This window comes from Sinocyclocheilus rhinocerous, unplaced genomic scaffold, assembly GCF_001515625.1.
Source record: "Sinocyclocheilus rhinocerous isolate Xijiao unplaced genomic scaffold, SAMN03320098_v1.1 scaffold153, whole genome shotgun sequence".
In the NCBI taxonomy this organism is placed as follows: domain Eukaryota; kingdom Metazoa; phylum Chordata; class Actinopteri; order Cypriniformes; family Cyprinidae; genus Sinocyclocheilus; species Sinocyclocheilus rhinocerous.
Window position 1 is genome coordinate 2166878 of NW_015660878.1, and position 20303 is coordinate 2187180.

The 20303-nt window shown below is 37.3% G+C and overlaps 3 protein-coding genes across 4 annotated transcripts in view; 2 read left to right on the top strand and 1 right to left on the bottom strand.

Moving 5' to 3' along the window:
- LOC107725611 (kelch domain-containing protein 10-like) overlaps positions 1 to 4576 on the bottom strand; it is an 8821-nt gene extending 4245 nt beyond the window's left edge. Inside the window, exons 1-2 of one of the 2 annotated variants that reach the window (XM_016534935.1) lie at positions 4288 to 4576; positions 1241 to 1333 (exon numbers count right to left, since the gene is read on the bottom strand). In XM_016534935.1, the coding sequence (XP_016390421.1) occupies positions 1241 to 1333; positions 4288 to 4372 (178 nt within the window). In that variant the 5' untranslated portion in view covers positions 4373 to 4576. The remainder of the gene's footprint in view (positions 1 to 1240; positions 1334 to 4287) is intronic. The other variant, XM_016534937.1, reaches the window with a different exon arrangement.
- A 1119-nt stretch (positions 4577 to 5695) lies between these two features.
- LOC107725675 (zinc finger, C3HC-type containing 1) lies at positions 5696 to 9897 on the top strand. Its single transcript, XM_016535035.1, has 10 exons — positions 5696 to 5865; positions 6482 to 6584; positions 6977 to 7127; positions 7211 to 7294; positions 7371 to 7498; positions 7587 to 7735; positions 7827 to 8079; positions 8227 to 8430; positions 8765 to 8977; positions 9058 to 9897. The coding sequence occupies exons 1-10, from the start codon at positions 5732 to 5734 to the stop codon at positions 9127 to 9129; spliced, it is 1491 nt and encodes a 496-aa protein (XP_016390521.1). The 5' UTR covers positions 5696 to 5731; the 3' UTR covers positions 9130 to 9897.
- A 374-nt stretch (positions 9898 to 10271) lies between these two features.
- The window catches only part of LOC107725612 (ubiquitin-conjugating enzyme E2 H), a 28248-nt gene continuing 18216 nt past the window's right edge, over positions 10272 to 20303 (top strand). Inside the window, exon 1 of the mRNA XM_016534938.1 lies at positions 10272 to 10542. Coding sequence (XP_016390424.1) covers positions 10490 to 10542 — 53 coding nt within the window. The 5' untranslated portion in view covers positions 10272 to 10489. The remainder of the gene's footprint in view (positions 10543 to 20303) is intronic.

Consider the following 20303-nt stretch of genomic DNA (forward strand, 5'->3'; position numbering starts at 1 on the left):
TACATATATATATATATATATACACACACAACTTTATGATTTGTATAATAAACAATATTTAATATATCTATTTCTATTTATTATTACTATAATCAATAACATTTGTCATAATAAATGTATACATATAAAAATACTATTAAAACGAAAACACAATACATTTTTAAATATATGAAAATTTTAGAGAGAGAGAGAGAGAGAGAGAGAGAGAGAGAGAGAGAGAGAGAGAGAAATATATAAATATAAAATATTATAAAGTATTGACCATATAATGCACAGGTTTGACTACTTTAGTAATTTCCATGAGAACCTCAACCTAATTTCCATGAGACCTCTGGTGTGACTTTAAATGCAGACCTTGAGCCAAAAATTCATCACCAAACACCAATGACTTAATTTAAATATTTTTAGTGCGAACTATGTATAACAGAAGATTACTGGAAAAACAAATATGTACATACATAGTATATATATGGACAAAAGTAACATTAAGTTATTTAAAAAATGTATTTACACTATACCTGACTAAAAGCTAAAAAAAAAAACAATAAAACGCATAATAATAGACTGAATAATAATAAAATTATTCACCTAATAAATTAATATCCCAAACCTTTCAATAATGTAAGAGAGAGAGAGAGAAATATAAAATATTATAATTAACCAAAAGGGGCAAAAGGTATTGTAACATTTGCATACATCTTTTTTTTGTCCCAGTGTGCAAAACTTTGATAAGCTGACACCCAACTTGGTGGATTCATCTTTTGAATCTCTGAAAATAATTGATCTGCACAGTCCACATGTCCACTACAGCACGTGCAAGCTAGCAACCTCACCCTTGCAAATTTCTTGCAAGTGAATTTGCCTTGAAACCCAGACGCTTCACCTGAGTGAAAGCATCACAGGGAAGAGCTAATAAGGATGGGAGGGAACTGAAAAAAAAACAACAACAACTGACAAATCAATAAAAATAAAAAGACATCATTCACAACCAGACGAACACTTTGACCTTTCCCGTTTTTTTTATTTAACACCCAAGCCATCCTGCCCCAGCTTTGCCCCCAATGAAAGCGTAGCAGAAAGAGCCCTGGCGAAAGAGCGGTGGTCTTTTTTTTTCACCACAGTGAGGAAAAGCAGTTTTGAAGAGAGGGAGGGTGGGGACAGCATGGGGAGGCCTCCAGATTTGCCATGTGGGTTTTCTTTTTTGAAGTTCAGTTAAAGGCAGATTTCGCCTATTACCCACCTTCTCTTAAAAACCTGTTAGGGATCCGTAGACTGGGGCAGGGCTGGCCAAGGAGTCTTCGAGCTTGTACCCAGGAAACTCTCTTCTTAGAGCCTGTTACCACAATTACCGCAGTCAGACAGACAAAATAACAACAACAAAAGGACAACGTAAACAGACAAACACCCTGCCCAACACTCAAGGGGTCAACAAATGGGTTTTTGGGAATAGAGAAAGACTAATGTACAATAAAGTGAGTTGGTATGTCACATCTCACGGGGAAATAAAAACTTTTCGATGCACACGTTCCACAGTTTAAGTAATCTGTGCAATAGACAAGAAAAACATTAAGAGGCGCATTTAAAAGGACCACAATATACTTAAGAGTTCACTAGCATGTAAAAGCAGCATAAAGCCCATTTGGTACTAGTGTATGAACAATATTCTCAGGAAAAAAGAAAACATGTACATTTGTACCATGACAAAACAAAATACTCCTGTCTGAAGAAGGGAGGAAAGTTATGACAAGAAAACAAAGGTGAAAAAAAAACATTTTCCCCATTATCAAACCCAAAACACAGTATTTAGGATATATTAGATATATTATTCGTACTAAACAGAAGATATCGTATTGTATGCGTCCAAGACAAATTTCCATCGGGACAATAACAAAAACAATCTTATCTTATCTTATTAGGATATTGCAGATATCGCAATTTTGACACTGTTACTTATAACGTTCAAAGGTTTGAGGTTTGTAATTTTTTTCTTTTCATCTTTTTTTTTTTTGCAAGGATCCATTAAATTGATCAAAAGTCACAAAGACATTTACAAGGTCACAAAAGATCTTTCAAATAAATAAATGCTGTTCAGCTGAACTTTCTATTTATCAAAAAAAAACTTGAGTATCACAATTTAAGCAAAATTATTAGAAATGTTTCTTGAGGCTTAAGTAATGGCTGCTGAAATTCAGCTTTGCCATCACAGGAATAAATTGCACTTTAAAATATAACAAAATAGAAAACATGTACTTTAAACTGTAATAATATTTCACAATATTACCGTTTTATTCTATTTTTGATTATAAAAATGTAGCCTTGGTGAACATAAGATACTTCTTTCAAAAACATAAAAAAATAAATAAAACTTTCTGTCACTTAAAGAGGGATTTAATCAGGGTTTCCACACCATGTAACCAATTAATTTGTGTTTGTGATTACTGGAAAATTATTTTTAAAGGGCATTTTACAGAGACTGGCAATTCATACACAAAAAATAATTAAGAGATTAACAAAAATGTATATTTACTTACAAATATAATTTTTTATTAAATCCATGACTTTTCCCGGCCTGCAAAAAAACAAATCCTAATATTTACAGCTTTTCCATGCCCACTGGAACTCTGTTTAATGTACTATGTTGATACATCTGAATTCAATGTTTGGAAACAATTGAAAACACACTGATAACTGGTTTGCTTTGGTTTAAGCATATGTACTGGTTTCTATTGACTCCACAGAAAGCAAACAATAGTTGTACACCAGTGATGTTTGACAGAGCATTGCTATGCATTTGCTAAAACGTTCTGGGCGGTTAGAAGTCAAAAGTCACCCAAAGTGTGAGAACAGACAGTAAGCCCCCTCAAAAGACAACCCGAAGATGTCCACTGAAGACATGAAAACCGCCGGCCACAACAGCACATATTACTATTGCACCAATCAAGTCACATGGTTAGATTTGAGGTTTTTAAGATTGTCATATGCAAAACATCATCTGAGGGAAACATTTACAATAAACCAGCTGCCTCCACATGAGAAGTGTGTATTGTGCATGACACCCAACAGCCTCAAAATACATGTTTAGAACAACCTTTGCATACCATTTAACATTCTGCGTTCGTTCTAATCCATGAAGCCTGTGACGAATAGATGTGCTCACTGTAGATTTTTTTAATCACTCATCATATATAAACAGAAAGGAGGATACAGATGGCTAGAGCTGCAGGCTATGAGATGGGTGGTTGAATATCATTAAATGTCCTAAAGCGACACGGCAGCACTGTTTTAATGCACTACAGCTACAGAAACAATTGCATGCTGCTTATGTCTTACAGATTAAAGATAAAAAATAAAAAAAAGCAAAGCTCACGGGATATTTACACAACGACTTTGAGTAGAACCAGACTCTATGACAGAGCTGGGCTTTTATTTACTCATCTGTGGCACTAGTTAACGGTCCAAACAAACGACCAAGTGAAATACATCCCTGAATTATAGACATTACACTAAACACCGAGTAATTCTGTGTATAAGCCTTGCCACATCCATTCTTTTTACTCCTGGTGTGCATTAAAAATCATTTAGTCAAACATGCAAACAGAATTTAACTTCAACATTTAATCTAGAAATATAAATAAATATTTTAGTTACAAATCTACCCCATTTATACAGTAGATAATTATGCTAACAAGTATAAAACGACTGCAAACAGGTTTGTTTATTTATGGCTGAAACAAATTAAATCTGGAAACCAAGTGCTTACGTTAGAGTTAAAGCATCAACTGTTATTATACATTTTAATATCTATATTGGCACCTTTCGTAGTATATTGGCACTTGACAAGCTGATCAAATAGTTGATTAAAAATAATGAAACGCTAAATGCAGATATAAAAGTATTAAAAATATTCCTATCACTTCATTTACATAAGTCTGACAGCAGTAACGTTAACTAAAATGCAAATGAACTTGTCAAGCTAGATCCACAAGCTATCAGTATTTAATGCAACTTTTTGATAGACAAACTAACATAAAATGACGACTACAATGTAATAAATATAATATGCGATAAACATAATAATAACACATGTGAATTTTTAAAGTTTGTAATCAAAACAAAGCCATTAGCGACACGGCTAACGCTAACGTTAGATGCTAGCAGCGCAAGAGATGTGCAATATAAAATAACTGTGCTTTATTTCGTGATAAAATAGAAAGAAAATGGGCGTTTCTGGAAGAAATAATGTTATTTTTGTGCTTAATTCAAGCTCTTCACCGAGTCCTCACTGACCTGCGGCTCTTAGCGGAGGCCTTCCAGACAGCCGCTCAAACTGATTGAGTCTGTCCGGGCTGTGCGCTGCTTCTGCGGCAGACATCGCTCCAGAAATCACGCTGAAATCATCCACCTACACGCACTCGCAGACGACGGGGCTTCCTTCAGCAGACAGAGGCGAACCGCAGAGCATAACTCAGCCCATTCTCCCCTGGAAGAGTCGTTTAAAATGAAATAGATGGACCTGACCGGATCTCCTTTGCAATGAACGTGAAGGCAGAAACGCTGGTAAAAACCTTCAAGATGGCCCCAAAAAAACACAAGCTATGAAAATAATCAGACATAATTGGATGGTTTTTATGCCTTTCAAAATAAAAGTCTTCATAATAAACGTCAAACTTTACAATAATGGAACCAAGAAATAAAAAACAATGTAATGCCGGGTGTTTTGAGTTGTACAATTTTGATAAATTTGGTCTAAATACTTCAAGCTCACCCAAAAATGTCCAATCCTAAAAAATGCTGTTGCATAAACTATATTTTGATATTTTAGATTTATGTTATACTAAATGTCATGTCAAATGCCATACATTAATTTCAAAATTAAGTTAATTTATTATTCACCAAATCAGCAAAATAGGGACTGTTTACCTAGGGAAAAAACTGAACAACTTTTAAGCAAGTTGGTTTTTGTTGTTGTTGTAAATGGTCAGTTAATAAGAATTTTGTTGAGAGCGGCTTAGATAAGCCTATATTTGAGAAGGGACTTATGAAATGTAAAATCTTTTCACAACACAAACTGCAGTCTGACAGTGCAATTCTGTTTGCTTCCTTCCATTGAATGCCAAAGAGGCTGTTTCATGTCATGTTTTCACTCTTCTAAAATCCATTGCGTCAAACACCAATATGAGACATGTCTTGGTGTGGTTATTTTTGTTCCCGGCTCAACTCAACTTGTATCTCAGCTGAAAGTATCTACTCACAATGAGTTGGACTGACTACAGAAAAACAAATGTCTCTTTCATAAACTGATAAATGTTATCTGTTACTGCACAAACCACCTGTTTGTATCAAATGAATGTAACACTAGCCTAACAAATAATTCATAATTCAATCCCCATATTTACAAATTGTATATGTGGTTAAATCGTATACTTTTGTATTTATTTGTCTCTGATTAACAACTAATATGTTAATGAGGAACAATGTTTATATGAAAACAAAACAAGATCATGGAATGCAGCAGTATGGTAGAAGTGCTGAAGAAACTGTTACAACAATTAAATTATTATTATTTTGGTGTTAGGAATCACTGTCATCAAAATAAGTATTTTTTGCAAAATGACAGAAAGTGTCCTAAACTGTTACGATGGTACGTTTTAGTAATGGAGGGGGCGGAACTGTGTAAAAATGTTGATAATTGATATCTTGCAGCGGGAGGGTTTAGAGACAGACACCGAACATGGCGGCGCTCGGCAGCCTTGCAAATCGCCCAGAAAACGGCGAAAAACAAAGCAAATCTCCACTCGTATCTCCCCTGAAAGTGCGAGAACTTCTCAACGAAGGGGTCGCTTCGGAAGACAACGTGTTAAATTGGTAAGAGTTCCGCTATAATGAGAAAAAAGTTGCAAAAAGGTGAGAATGTGTGCGAAGAAAATAGGGCAGGGGCGGTGAACAATTTAGCAAACGGATAAGCTTTTACTGTAAACCCTGGTGGAAAATTGAACTGAAATGGTAGTTGTGTTTTGGAACGTGGGAGATGATCCAAAATAAACATTAACTAATGCACACTGCTAGTAAGTCTTGGCAAATCATCCAGCAAAAGAAGACTACCAGTTAGACTTTAGACTAGAAACAAACCACGTTACCAATCTACCTGTCAACCTGTAGCTGGTTTCTAGCTGATAGACCTTCTTAGACCAGCCACAAACCAGCTACCAGTTTATCAAGCTGGCTTTTGAAACATGGCAGTTGGACCTGGTCTACCACCGTGTTCCAAATTAAAATCTTATAACGTATTTTTCTGTAGAGTGATGCACGATTGATGGATGTTTTTGGACTAGCATGCATGTTTTTCCTGTTAGAATTAAATAAGTGCTGCAAAGGCACTTAGATTCTATTTATGCCTGGAAAATATGGATTAACGTGAATATTGGCTGCATAGTTTATGCATAACACACTAGGCTGATTGACTTTCTTCCCCATATCTCAGTTCACAGCAGGATCCAAACACACTGTCTCCAAATGGCCTTGGGAAAGCTCCTTGTGAAGCAGCAAACAAAGAAGCATTTTTCAACAGAGTGGAATCCTACTCGATATCCTTTTGAGTGTTGCTTGATGCGAGAAGCTCACAACCAGTTTGTGTTGCATAATAAATTGCATTCCTGGTATAAAGATTAATCATAAACTCAGCCCATTGATTCTTCATTGATTTCAAAATGTTAAATCACACATCTAATGTGATGATTGTGATTAAATTCTGCCAGACAATCTGTGATGAATAAAAACATCCTTATAATCTGACAGACTTCGTCACAATGAAATCAGAACTGAGTTCTTTTTTTTTTTTTTTTGGCCAGAATGTTGCAGTGTGTATTACTAATATTCTGCCCCAAATTTTTTCACTTGGGTATAATTCAAAATAAGGAAGAAAAGACACCGGTCTCTCATTTATTGTTTTTGCAAAATTCATCCTTAACATAAGCACTGTCTGAAATGGGCCGGAAAGCCCCATGCGCTCTCGCCGCTCAGATGTGCGCGGTATGGTTGGATCAATGTAGACTGTGACATGCTGAAGTGTTCTAGTTGCCAGGCTTTCCTCTGTGCATCAATCCAAGCAACCTTGGACTTCCAGAAATGTAAGTTTTGGATTATTTATATTCTAGAGTGAAGGCATATTTTGTATCTGCACACATTCACTTATTAATTTTTCCTTTTTTAGATGAAGGACGGATTTCGGAGTTGCTACAGCAGCTTCAAACGCAACATGAGAAATTCTGTTCCTGGCCAGATTTTCCATGTCCAGGTATCTTGAGAGGTCTACTAGTCTGTCTGAAATCTTAATCAGACATTGCTAGTAAATAGTGTGGTTTGTTTTCCAGATCGCTTCTGGATGGTTCCTATTAATGAGCCTACGGTATTACTCAGTGCCTTTCTAGACCGTTACAAGAGTGCTTGCCTTCTAGAACAGCAGCTGCCTGCTATGAAGCCAGAGCAACTAAAAGCCATGGTATGATGTCTTATTTTAAAGGGAAGTCCAAGAATAATTCTTCTGTGCATTCATAATTTAGTTTTTTGTTGTTGTTGTTTTTTCTCAGACCTTGACTGAAGATGTAATAATTGTCCTCCTTAAGCTGATTGAAGATGAACAAGTGAAGCAGGGTGGTTCTCCTTCTAAGGTCTCAACAGATCCATTCTCTGTACAGGTGGCAGCATGCATCATAGCTCTTTGTGGTTGGGCAGCCAGGTAAACATCCAACCAGTCACGTCTGATCCAATCTTGGCAAATTTTCTGTTGAACATTTGTTTCACCTAACTCGTTCCATGTTTCCATTTAGCCCGTCTCGCCACGCTATGAATCTGCCCATCCTCACTTGTTCTTACTGCATGAGAAAGGTAGGAATGTGGAACTTCTATCAAATGGAGACCGTTTCAGAGAGCGAAAACCCTCCGCAGTCTCCCACATCTACTACCGCCTTGACTCCATCTCAAGGCACCAGTGGGGAAAAGGGGACGCCCCCCTCACCATCCCAATCCCCCACTCCATGTCGCATGAAGCTGCGTAGTCAAGACTCCACACGCTCTGAGCAGGTGGGTCTTTCACATTGTGACATTATACAGTATATCTGGATATAGTAAAAGTTTAAGTGTGTAATTTCTATACAAACAAAACTGGCAATGCCCAATATATTCCGTTCTTCAGTCATAACCATCTAAACTATGTCAACATGCATGTAGATGGAGAGTACACCATCCCCACTGGTCCACCGCGCCAGAAGCAGGGACTCGCCTATCCCACATGAGGAGCTTCCCAGCCCTCTGTCCAGGGGCAAGAGACCCATGACTCGCAGCAGGGGCCAAGGAGATAACCTGGCTCTGGATGTGCCCTCCAGTCCACAGCGAAAGACAAAACGGCCACGTCTCTCCTCTGCCAGTGGCCCTGTAAGGACAATCTATTATTATTTTTTAAATGTACTAATAATAACTTCTATTATAATAATAATGTTTTACTATATTATTACTATTATTATGATTGTAGAATGATACGTTATTAAATATATTTTGTTTGTCAACATAACTCAATATGTACTCTATTTCTTTTATACACACACAGGGTCTGTTACTATTATTACTGTATATAAAGTTGTTATTATTACTATAGAACGATATAATATTGCTATACATACATTTTATGTTTGTTACTACCTGGACAAACACTATTAAATTTTAAACACCATATCGAAGCACTAAAACCTGTTTTGTTTTTCTGTTATAGGAAGGGCCCATGCACAGAAATGTGTTTGACCCAGTAGCCCAGCACAGAGACTGGTGTCCTTGGGTGAGTGTGGAAAGAGAGGAGGGCAATCTAGACGGCTCTGTCTTCGTTGGCTGTGAGGCTGAGGTCCCTCAGCCAGGCTGGAAAGCAGTGCTTACTCTGTTCTTATCCATGAAGAAAAGCCTCAGTCCAGTGGGGGCCAGTCCATCTCAGGTGAACCAAATACGACATATCTATATTTTGCCAAAGCAATCATTTTCATCACTCTAATGCCCTGTTTTTTTTTCATCCAGGGTCCTCATGACAAATCAAAAAGGGTGTTCTCGATATTCCGACAGTGGCAGGTATCTTCCCCATCCCAGTAAGTTGTTTCAGAAGGTGGACTGGGAAACCCTGGTGATTGTTATCATAGTGGTACGCTGTCCTTTGTAACAATGACAGTGGTTTTCAGAGTGTTTCTTGATCAAGTGAGTCTTGTTTACAGTATTGGGTTTGGTTGGGAAAGGGACAGTAAATCCACATGGATCAAGCGGCCTGTGCTGAAAGACCGTGGCTTGGAGCAGGAAAGCCCGACAGAGTTCTTCTCAGAAATTGTAATTTTACCACACTGTTTTGAATCTGGGCCTGTCCAGTCGGCATTAGAACATCAAAAGACTGGTGACCGAAGCTTTTTACCTCGCATGGACAGCCAAATAGTCCTCACCACCTCCCTGGGTATGAGACTTCATAGGGTTTTAGCCTAAATTTAGGGGAAGCTTTAGTGAAGCTCCAAGAATTACACTGGAAGACATGTTAGTTGTATCAATGCTTTTCACATAATAGTTTAACTGAGGAGAACCAGTGTTTTCAGGTTTGTGTGTGTTTTCTGTATTGTCTAAGTAGGTATATTATATTTACTTCCATATATGTGAATGGGACGAACAACATTTTTATCGCTCTCATTTTTAAAGATGTTTATCACCTTTATCATCTTTTACCCACATGCCAGCTGAAATAGATGCCATATTTAGAAAAGAGTGCCAATATAAATGATTTTGCTTTTTGATTCACTTTCTCTGGAAGTGCTGCTTGTAGTGCATCATGCATGTTATTCTTGTGCATGTCTGCCTAAATTTAATAAACATTTTCCTTTTGCTGGTTTTCACGATGTATGTCTTAAAGGGGTACTCCACCTTTTTAACCTTTGACTCCTATGGCTTGTAAAATGCTATATTATTAGTTATTTTAATAAAAAAAAATAGGGGAAATGCCTTTTCATATTTATTTAGTACCAGAATTGGTCATTAAAACCGTTTAAAAACAAATACACATAAATACAAAATAAATATGTTCGGTAAAACACAACAGCCTTCATAACAAAGGTCATTGCCCCAACTGTCATCCTAGACTAGAAGAACTACAATTTTGCGAATATACTACAAATGTGAGTCGTCAGCTGTTTTTGACGTAGCCCGAAACACCGCATAGAAGGAGGGGGACACCTTTCGTCGCGCAGACATGACGTCATCGGCGGAGGGATAGATAGTTGTGAGAGAGAGCAGTGTGGGGCGGGCAGAGGACTATCAGTACTATCCGCTGCGGACAGAAAGTGGAGGGCGAAAACTCGGAACGACAGCTTGCCGTATGCCAATGTGCAAAAATATACAGTTTCGGTAGAGGCCAAGGGATCGAGAATCAGTCGCAGAAGATTCGAGCATCGGTCATCGGAAAGAGGAGTGTATAAAGATGTCGTCTCCAAGTCCGGGCAAAAGACGAATGGACACCGACGTGGTGAAACTGTATCCTTTAAAATATAAACAACACAATTACTGTAAAGCTATAGCCGTCAAACACCTCCAATATTCATGAAAACAGCTTTAAAACTCCTCTCCTACTGCTTTAAAACCATTCTGGGCGCCCGTCTGGTCTGAAAAACAGTTGTCAAAGCCAGTATAATGGTTTATTGGATGGTGATCAGCTTTTGACGACAAAAGTGTTTTGATGGTTGTCAGTACGGCCAGCAACAAAGCCAAGATTCATAAACGTTTATTTCTCAAATAACACAACTTAACCTAGAAATCTGATTTTTATCGACGGGATTTGTTCGTTGTCAGCGTTCAAAGGCAGAAATGTTGAGGATTATTTATAGCAGATATGTTGCTGTGTCCTTTGAGTGTTTTGTCATAGCTTTTCTCTTCAAATCCACACCAGCGCTTGACATCCACAGGATTTAAACACATATTTGTAAAGATACCGATCGGATATCAATATTTATATGATATCTGACAAAACTAGACGTGTTTTGGAACAAAATAGTGAATGTTACTGTGCATTTGGCCTGCTAGCGAGCTAGCACAACCTCACAAGCCAGTTATTTATTTATTTGTTGATTGTTTTTGTTGCTGTTTTATAATCAAAACAGACATTTGTTAGCCTTTCAAGATATTTTAAGACGGATTTATTTGTATTAGACGAAAACAATGAGATCCTCACATACAGATTGTTGATTTAAATATAGACCTTATAAAATGCTCTTTAAATAACAACAAATCAAAAATGACATAAACTTCACATTCGGCGTCATTTTATATTCCTGTCCGAATGTGTTTTTCTTTTGCATTGAGTATCCATTTTGTTTTTCTGGCTTTTGTTAAGATCTAATGTTCTCGTTTGGGGGTTAAATTTTTTGACTGGAAATTTAGCCTGTATTTAACATCTTTCTTTTTCTGATTTTAAAGCTTTTGACATGAGAACAGGGGAAGTTGTGTTGTTGCTACAGTGGTTGGGTGCGGATGTTTGTCTCTATGTCACTAATCCATAAGAATCCCTTTAGTTTATATGACATAATTGACAAACAGCAAAAGTTTTGTGGAGTTGTTTTTCGTCCGCTTTTGCTCAAGAGTGCCATGGCTACTATGCGTGTAACATGCCTTTATTCCTAATGTGGTTTGGCTGTGCTGTCAGTGTGTTTTGTTGAGGTTTTTGTCTAAGCATCTAGAACACGCAGTTCTGTTGGTCTTTTAAACGTTTGGTTGATCATTTATGAAGTGCAGTTATGTCGAGCTGTTTTAAACAAAAGAAACCCGCATATATTTGTTTGCTTTAAAGCTCAAGAAAATGGTCTTGTTTCTGACTGTCGTCATGCGACTCAGAGCTGTTTAGTGCTTGTCTTATGTATGATTATGACGTCTGCATATTAAAAAGTAAATTATGAAACACTCTTTGAGATATTTGTAAAGTCCTGAAAGGCTCTGGGAATGTCTCCTTATGTTTTTGTCTCGAGCAGTAGGAACTAGCCTTATGATTGGCCACTCTGTTACTACCCGGAAACTGCAAGTAGGTGGGATTAAACCGTGAGTTGAGTGACAGTATTTCCTAGTTAAACCTGAAGTGTGTGTTTTTCCGATGTAAAAAATACTCTTTTCCTGTATAATATTAATTGGCATTTATCATTAAGCTATTATTAGATTAATTTCTCTAAAAAAGTGTGAACAGTGTAGATCTGTGATGCTGTCAAAACGTTGCTGTTTGTATGTTCTAAAAGTAAATATTATTTATATTTAAGTACTTTTGGCATTTTTGCCTTTATTATGATAGGACTTTATAGGAGGTGAAGTGGGAGAGAGATTGGGAAAGGTCCGCAAGCCGGGACTCGAACTCGGGATACCCAAACCCTACTCTGGGCCACAAGGTTGTTAATGGTGTTGTTGAAGCCATAAATTCGCATTATTTTAACATATTTTTAAATTATTGTGTTCAGCAGCAGAATTCCTGGTGGAAAACCTACATTACCCATCATTCTTCAGAGAAATCTCCACCAATCAGAAGCTAATCACGCCTAAAGTACCGCCCACCCCCATGAAGCACTGCGAATGATGTAAACGAGTCAGTCTCCTGCGCTCTCAATTTTTTGGATGCATAATATGCATATTTTATAATTAACATAAGTATATTATTTCTATAAACAACATCTTTAAGTTATATAGTAATTCATCATTGTTATTTTTTCGATTATGTCATTTGCAGTGCTTCTTGGGATTGTAGTTCTTTCCCTCATTAAAGCTGATTAGTACACAATCTTGTACTTTTGTCTTTTTGCCCGATTTTAAATACTTGTATGCTTCAAATCAAAGTTTATAATGTTGAGATTCACCTTGTAGTTTTTCAAAAAGGATTTTTTAAAATAAAACTTAAGGTATAAAATGAATGGGGAAAATACTTCTGGAAACAAGGCAGCTAAAAAAAGTGAACAGGCACTATTGTGCCCCTATGAGTTTGGGGGTGGAGTCATCTGTTTATAAACCAATAGCACACAAGGAAACCTGTTTGGTATTGCTATTAGTGCAGAAAATACACACTTCTGGAGCCGAGGGTAGAGGTTAAAGGTGAATGGCTTTAATTACTAAAAACAGCTGATGGCTCAACTTTTTAGAGCCCTTCAAGCAGGTGGCAAGTATGACCTAAAAGTTTCCTCTTAAAGTGTTTAAAGGAAGTTCGGAGGTGGAATACACACACACACACACACACAGATAATTACAGTAATGATGTAATTTAGCTTCCTCTATTATATTGGTCAGCTGGACCCCACAAAACTTTCACTAGGAGAGCAAGGCCACTTTAATTGTCCAGGCTGTCCAGCCGAACTACCTGTTGGCTGACATTTTAATGGCAGGTGAGAGGAGCCTAATCGCTCAAAACTGCTCGGTTTGGTGAGGTTTGTCACATTTACATTAGCTTAATCGTGAGAATTTATTCACGGGATCTAGGACAGCCATGCAACAATATGGTGGGTGGACCGACACATTTCTGTCATCGCAAAACACATGCAAAGAAGCCCACCCTCCCCCAGAATACACACTGACAGCCATGAGAAAACACAACTTAAATACCCAATTCCCTTAAGGGGAAACCAACAGACATGTGACAACTGGGAGCAGGTTTCCAAAGTGCCTCCTGTTGCTTGGGACAAGTGTTTGCACCTGGGATGTGGAGCTTTCCATGTATAAGTTGTTTTCTGCATTATCTTTCTGAAATGCACATCTTCTGAAGGGCAAGCAGCAGGGCCGTTTAGAGAGAGAGTTGCTGTTATGATCGGACACCGTGATCCACGCTCGGTAATTTGCTGCAGGCACCAGAGAGCTGCGGATCTGGAGCACGCTCAACTGGGAATTCACAAAATGAATGTCAGAATGACCTCGCCGTGCTGAGCTGCCTTAAGCACTTCCTAAGCTCGAGAGAGAGAGATGATGACCCGTCTTTGACATCACCAGATACTTCTGAAACATGTTCGAACAGGTCAAAGCTGGCTGTTGGCTTTGACAGGGCAGCATGCAATAGCATAATGTCAATATGTTGTGTAACATCTGTTGCACTTCTCCTTCTCACTTTAGCCTATCGTCTGTTCACTGAGAGATGTAGGTCTTTTGAATTTATTTATCTGGAACTCAAAAGACCTGATTTAATCAGTGTGGACTGAGCTCTAGTGGTTCTTATCTCATGTTTTTTTTTCTCACTTTGCCAAACCACGTCTTGATCTAATTAGCTAGAGCAACTGTAACCAAAGGGCTCTAGTTAGCAAGGTCAGTTTACCTACTGAGTGTAATGATTTGTCATTATGAAATCTATGTCATTAATAAGATTTCACTGGACACCTCAGAGTTTAACTAATCTTATCGCTATTATTATTTTGATCTACAGAGATTTCTTTGTGCTTGAAATTTGGCCTAGCTTAAAAATATATATTTTTTAATAAAACATCACTAAACTATTGTACACTATTTGTGCTACGAACATAATTTATCATGTGAGATATGACTTCCACTTGCTGAATTACTAAACAGAAAAATGTTAAATTGACTTAAATCCTTAAATCTCCTACAATTTAAGACTAAGGTTTACGTATGCACTTATAATCTTTTTCTGTCTGTCCATATATATATTTTACTAAGTGGAATCAAATATTTAAGGGATTAAATATGTTGCGTGTCGTTTATGTTAATCAAATAGCAAACGAAAATGAGATGATTACTCGCGGCTCTTGACTGAATAGCTTGTTAAGCTTTAATAAGAATCACTGTATATTTAATTCATACAGTGAAGGCTACGCATCATTTTTTAAAGTTTTAGTGTTTGTTGTCAATGTCTCTATAGAAATATATAACACACTGAATCTGAACTAGCCATGATAAAAGTCTCTTACATTCAATTTGTCTCAACAGTCATTAGATATAATGTAGTGTCATGCTGAGTAGCCCTTCCCAAAGTACAATTTCATTAGCCCAAACTTCTACTTCACATGGCATATTAAATATCAAAAATGTTCTGATTATGCCATGTCGTGCAGCATTTCAATGTAGCAAGAAAAAATATGTACTGGAAACTTGCAGCATTTATACGTGGCTAGAACGTGGTATCGTGTTAAGTTCAGCATTCAGAAGGCGTAACCTTTTTGATTTGATGACTTGTGGCGGGTTCGAGCATTGTATATCAAGGTGTGCTCTTAACACAAGTGCAGTAGATACTTGCTATTTTTCTTGCACAACTCGTTGGTCTGTAATCAGGGGACTTTTGTGCTGGATTATTGTAAACTTGCTTCCACTGTGAGCAATAATTTGGCAAATAAGAGCATTTAGGGCCTGTTTAATAGTCTGCATAATGGCTACTGGCATCACTGCCAGCTCCTACATGTTCTTTGAATATGCAAACACATAAAATATCTAGGTGTTCCAATTGTGTTGTCCTCCTTTAATCTTAACTACTAAGAAACAAGTTGAGGATTATAAATTGAATGCAAGTCTCCTTCAGGAATGCTTTGCGTGTCTATCCACTTGTTTGATTGCCAAGTCTTTAGACGAGCAAGGCCACATAAGCGATTTTACACAGGAAAAATAAAGAGATTGACTGTTAGTTACAAAGACGATTACGCAATCCCACCTTCTCTGAGATGCCCAGGCATCGCTGTTTGTAAACAGGATTTGTTAATGGAAGTGAGCTCAGTGGTATGAATTCCCCTGTAAGGCTGTTGGTTGTTTAAATGCTGTGTTTCAGTCATGTTGTCGGCCTGGAGGTTTGTCATAACACTTCAGCTCCATGTATCTGGCGGCGAGGGGGAGGGGGATTCCTAGTGTAACAGCATCTATTGTTCGGCTCCGCTACATTGAGGAAAGATGCAGGGAGCAGCGAAAGTTTTCCGGGGCCCTTGCCAGCATGGAAAACCAGGGACATTAGAAATGCCCCCTGTGTTTGGTGGAGTGGATCGTATCCCTGCGGTGCTGAGGCAGAGGCCCCGGTGTGTAAGACCAGTCGTGGGCTTTTTCTGGTGCGATCGGCCTCTTTGTGCATGAGCTGACATCCGGCCTGCCCCAGCCTGCTTTCATATGCCCATGGAGTCTTATGACTGCGCTGCTGCTGTATTAGTACCTGTCTGAAGGCTGCTACTGAATGATATTCCCCATCATTCTCATCTGTTTTTGCTGTTAGAATGTGTGTTGAACTGAATTTGCTTTGAAAGGCTGACGCTTGGTGTCAGGTTTACCAAGCATTGATATCCTGTCGCTCCACTGGTAGAGCATGGTGCTAGCAATGTCAGCATCAAAGGTTTGATTCCCAGGGAATGTGTTTATTGATAAAATGCAGCTTGAATGAACTGCAAGTTGTTTTTGATAAAACCAGAAACATAAATTTGCAAATGCAAAAATAAATTGTATCATTTGCCATCTGATATATGGCTTTAGAGTTATAAAATTAATTTTATTTAGAATTATTTTTATTTATTTATTTTTTTTAATCATTTTTAGTGCTGGGCAATGATTAATCGTCATTAATCCCATCCAAAATAAAAGTTTTTGTTTACATAATATATGCGTGCGTACTGTGTATATTTATTATGTATATATAAATACACACACGCATGTATATATTTAAGAAAAATGTTATGTTGTATATTTATATATAATATACATTATATGAATATAAATATATACATGTAAATACATGTCAAATTTTCAAAATATATACTGCATGTGTGTGTCTTTATACATAATAAATATACACAGTACACACACATTATATAAACAAAAACTTTTATTTTGAATGCTATTAATCGCGATTAATCGTTGCCCAGCACTAATAATTTTTTATATTTAGTATTTATTTATTAATTTAGTTGTTTTTATTTTGTATAGTCTTTATATATTATAATTATAAATTTTTTAGTTATTACTTAATTTTATTTATTGTCATTTATTCATTTGTCTTTTTGTGGAGTTTTGCAGTTGGATTAGCGATCCATTTTGATTGTATGCAAAACAGTAGCCTGAACATTCTGCTAAACATCTATTTTTGTGTTCCTCGGATGAAGAACGTTATATGGTTTTTGAGCAGTGTGAGGGTGAGTAGGTAAATTAGGACATAATTTTCATTTTTGTATAAAATCTCTTTTGTTTCAGTTTCTATGTCAAAAACGTATCATTTCATTTCTATAGCTTTACCCAGCGTTTCTGTATGCAAGCTCAATTTATCTACAAGAGTCTAAATGTAGATGAGTTTATTGACTGTAAAGGATTGTTTCTGTTACAGCGGGTTTGATGGACAGGACAAACAGTCGGGTCGTGGATGCATCTGCCCCTTGACAGTGGGAGATTTGAGGCCCTCTGTAATCCCACAATAACACTGCAGTTTCCTGCACGCATGGCCAACCTTGGGCTGAAAACAGATGGACTGAAGTTCCTCTCTTTGTCTGATGATGTTTGGGGCTGCGCCGCGTGTACGCTTTTTTCCCTTTTGAGAATAGAAGGGTTGTGTTTTACAACGGTCCAAAACACACAACGATTCTCTGTTAGATCAAATCTAAATGCTGCAGATAAACAGATGTAATCACTACGGTGAAACTAGATAATCAGATTAGCTTTGATGTATATGAATATCTTTGTGACCTATATTAGACTGTATTGCTCTACTTATGTATAATGTATGTCAAGCTTAGGTGCCCTTATTTGGCAGAGAAGTTTGACGTATTGAGTCGTGGTGTAATCAGCTGAATGCACAGGCTCTTTATCATGCCGCTGCAGGATGTTTCAGGTGATATGGTTGCTTGAGCCATGGTGTGTTGCATGCTGATGGACCCTGCCCTTTTCAACCCACAGAAACCTGTTTGGAGCAGCCAGAAAAAAACCTGGAAAAAAAAAATATTATAGAGATGAAGATGTCAGCAAATCTTGTAAAGAGACAATGTCATTAAGAAAAAAAAACATTATTGTTGCCTGATCGTACTTATTGGATCGTTATATTAGTAATTATTGTTATGACAAGATAACGTCTTACTATTAATTCTTTAATATAGGTTAAATGCATGCCGTTTTATATTCGTGTTTGTTATACATTTTATCTTATATGTATGAATTTAAACTTGTATATAGCCTCTACAGCCTTTTAACATTAGCATTGTATGTGTAATTATTATGGTAAATATTCATAGCATAATAAGATTAGACCATTTTTTACTCTTAAGAAAAGTAGCATTGTTAATGTTTAGCAAGTTGTTAAAATGCTCAATTTTTGCTGCAATAAATATAATACTTTAGGAAATTCTATTAAATGCAATACGGGTCAGTGTGCTGAGGGACGAAATAAACATTTTAAGCAGCATCAGACAGGCTAATATTGATGAAAGCTCATTGTGGCACTCTGTTTTGTTGCTGTTTGTCTATGGAAATAAGAGCAGGGTCCACTTGGCCACAGCATGTGATTGAGATTCTGGCAAGAGGCGGTGTTTGGCTGGTTTGTGTGTTCTCAGGAGCCGGCCCTAAGAGAGCAGGAAAGAGATCAAGATCTCTCACAGGAGATTCTGTAACTCATAATAGCAGCGTAGCCTTGTGATGCCTCAACTGTAAACTTTATGGCCTCATTTATTAGACATTAGCATGAAATACATCTTTAGTCAAACTCACAGCTCTGTTTAGAAACTCTATTGATTTCACATATTGAACTCACATTTTAGCTCTGAAAGTACAAGTCGTGCTTAATTTTGTGTTCTTTGTGGAAATGCAGTTGAATTGTACACTGTATGCCAACAAACATTCTCGGGTCATACATGGCAATGCACAGGTTGAAGTTTTATACACAAGGATATTTCAATTTGGATTTTGCTGCCTTTGAACTGCGGGCTGAGACAGGCATTGATATGTAAAGTGTACTGAGGCTGTTCTTTCCTCGTCTCTTTTTCTCCATCAGTATTCACAGACTATGTTCAGGCCTCTGGGATCAGAGTTTTCATCCTAACAGAGCGCTTCAGATTGCAGCATTCCACTCGGAATAAGAAACTTGTGATGTCGGAAGGAAGGTTAGCTACTTTGGTACGGAGTAAAATCAAAACAGATTTGGATCCTGCGCTGCAGTAGATCAGAATACTTCACCTCAGCATGCCGGCAAATCACGGGCCTCTCAGCCTTTGATGCTGCGCCGTATGTGACTGTTTCTTTAGGATTGTGTGTATGTTTCATAAATAGTTAGGTTGTTAGAAGGAGACCAGAATGTGTGTGGTCATTCTGAAAATGGCTTTTAAGATAAATTAACACTGATTCCAAGTAGCAATCATTTCCCCTGCAGTGGACAATAAAGTGCACCCCAAATGAATCAGAACGGTAATGAACTCAGCTGCCGGTGTTAGATTAAAAGTGAAGGTTTGTCGGGTCCCATGATATTGGTTTCTGCAAGAGACTATTGCTACAGACATGCACATCTGAAACCATTTTAACTGCAGAAAACGTGAGCCATGTCAGGTTCTGTGATGTCATTTCCTGTCCTTAAGGTTACAACAGAGAAAATCATATGCAAGGCAGTGTTATTTTTGTATTGTTTATATACTGTTATAGTATTTATTAATATGTTGAATTGGCCTTTATTTTTATACTTCCAGTTTTTGTTTTAGTCATTTTAATTTTAGTTGAAGTTTTTTTATTTTTTATTCTACGTATGTCACTGTTTTACAACAGCTCCACTTATTTAGAGGGCACGGCATGCTGTGTTAAAGGTTAGCGTCCATTTCAGCTAGATGGGCCAGAGGTCAGCTGGACTCGGAGGCCAGCAGTGATGGTCAACACTATCATTGTGGTTTAAGGTCACAGAACAACTGGCTAACATAAAAACAAATACTTCAAATGAAGATTACTGCGAATCTTTTGAAAGGGACAATGTCATTAAGGAAAAAAAACAAACGAATCAAAACTATTATTACTGCCTGATCATACTTGTTGGGTCATTTTATTAGTAGTTATAAAATAAAGATAAAAAAAAAACCTGGAAAAAAATTATTATAGAGATAAAGATGCCAACAAATCTTGCAAAGAGACAATATCATTAAGGGGAAAAAAAACTATTAAAGGGGACATATGATGCGATTTCAATTTTTCCTTTCTCTTTGGAGTGTTACAAGCTCTTGGTGCATAAAGAAGATCTGTAAAGTTGCAAAGACTAAAGTCTCAAATCCAAAGAGATATATATTCTTTATAAAAGTTCAGAGTCAGCCACACCTACCTAAAACGGCTCGTTCTAACACACCCCC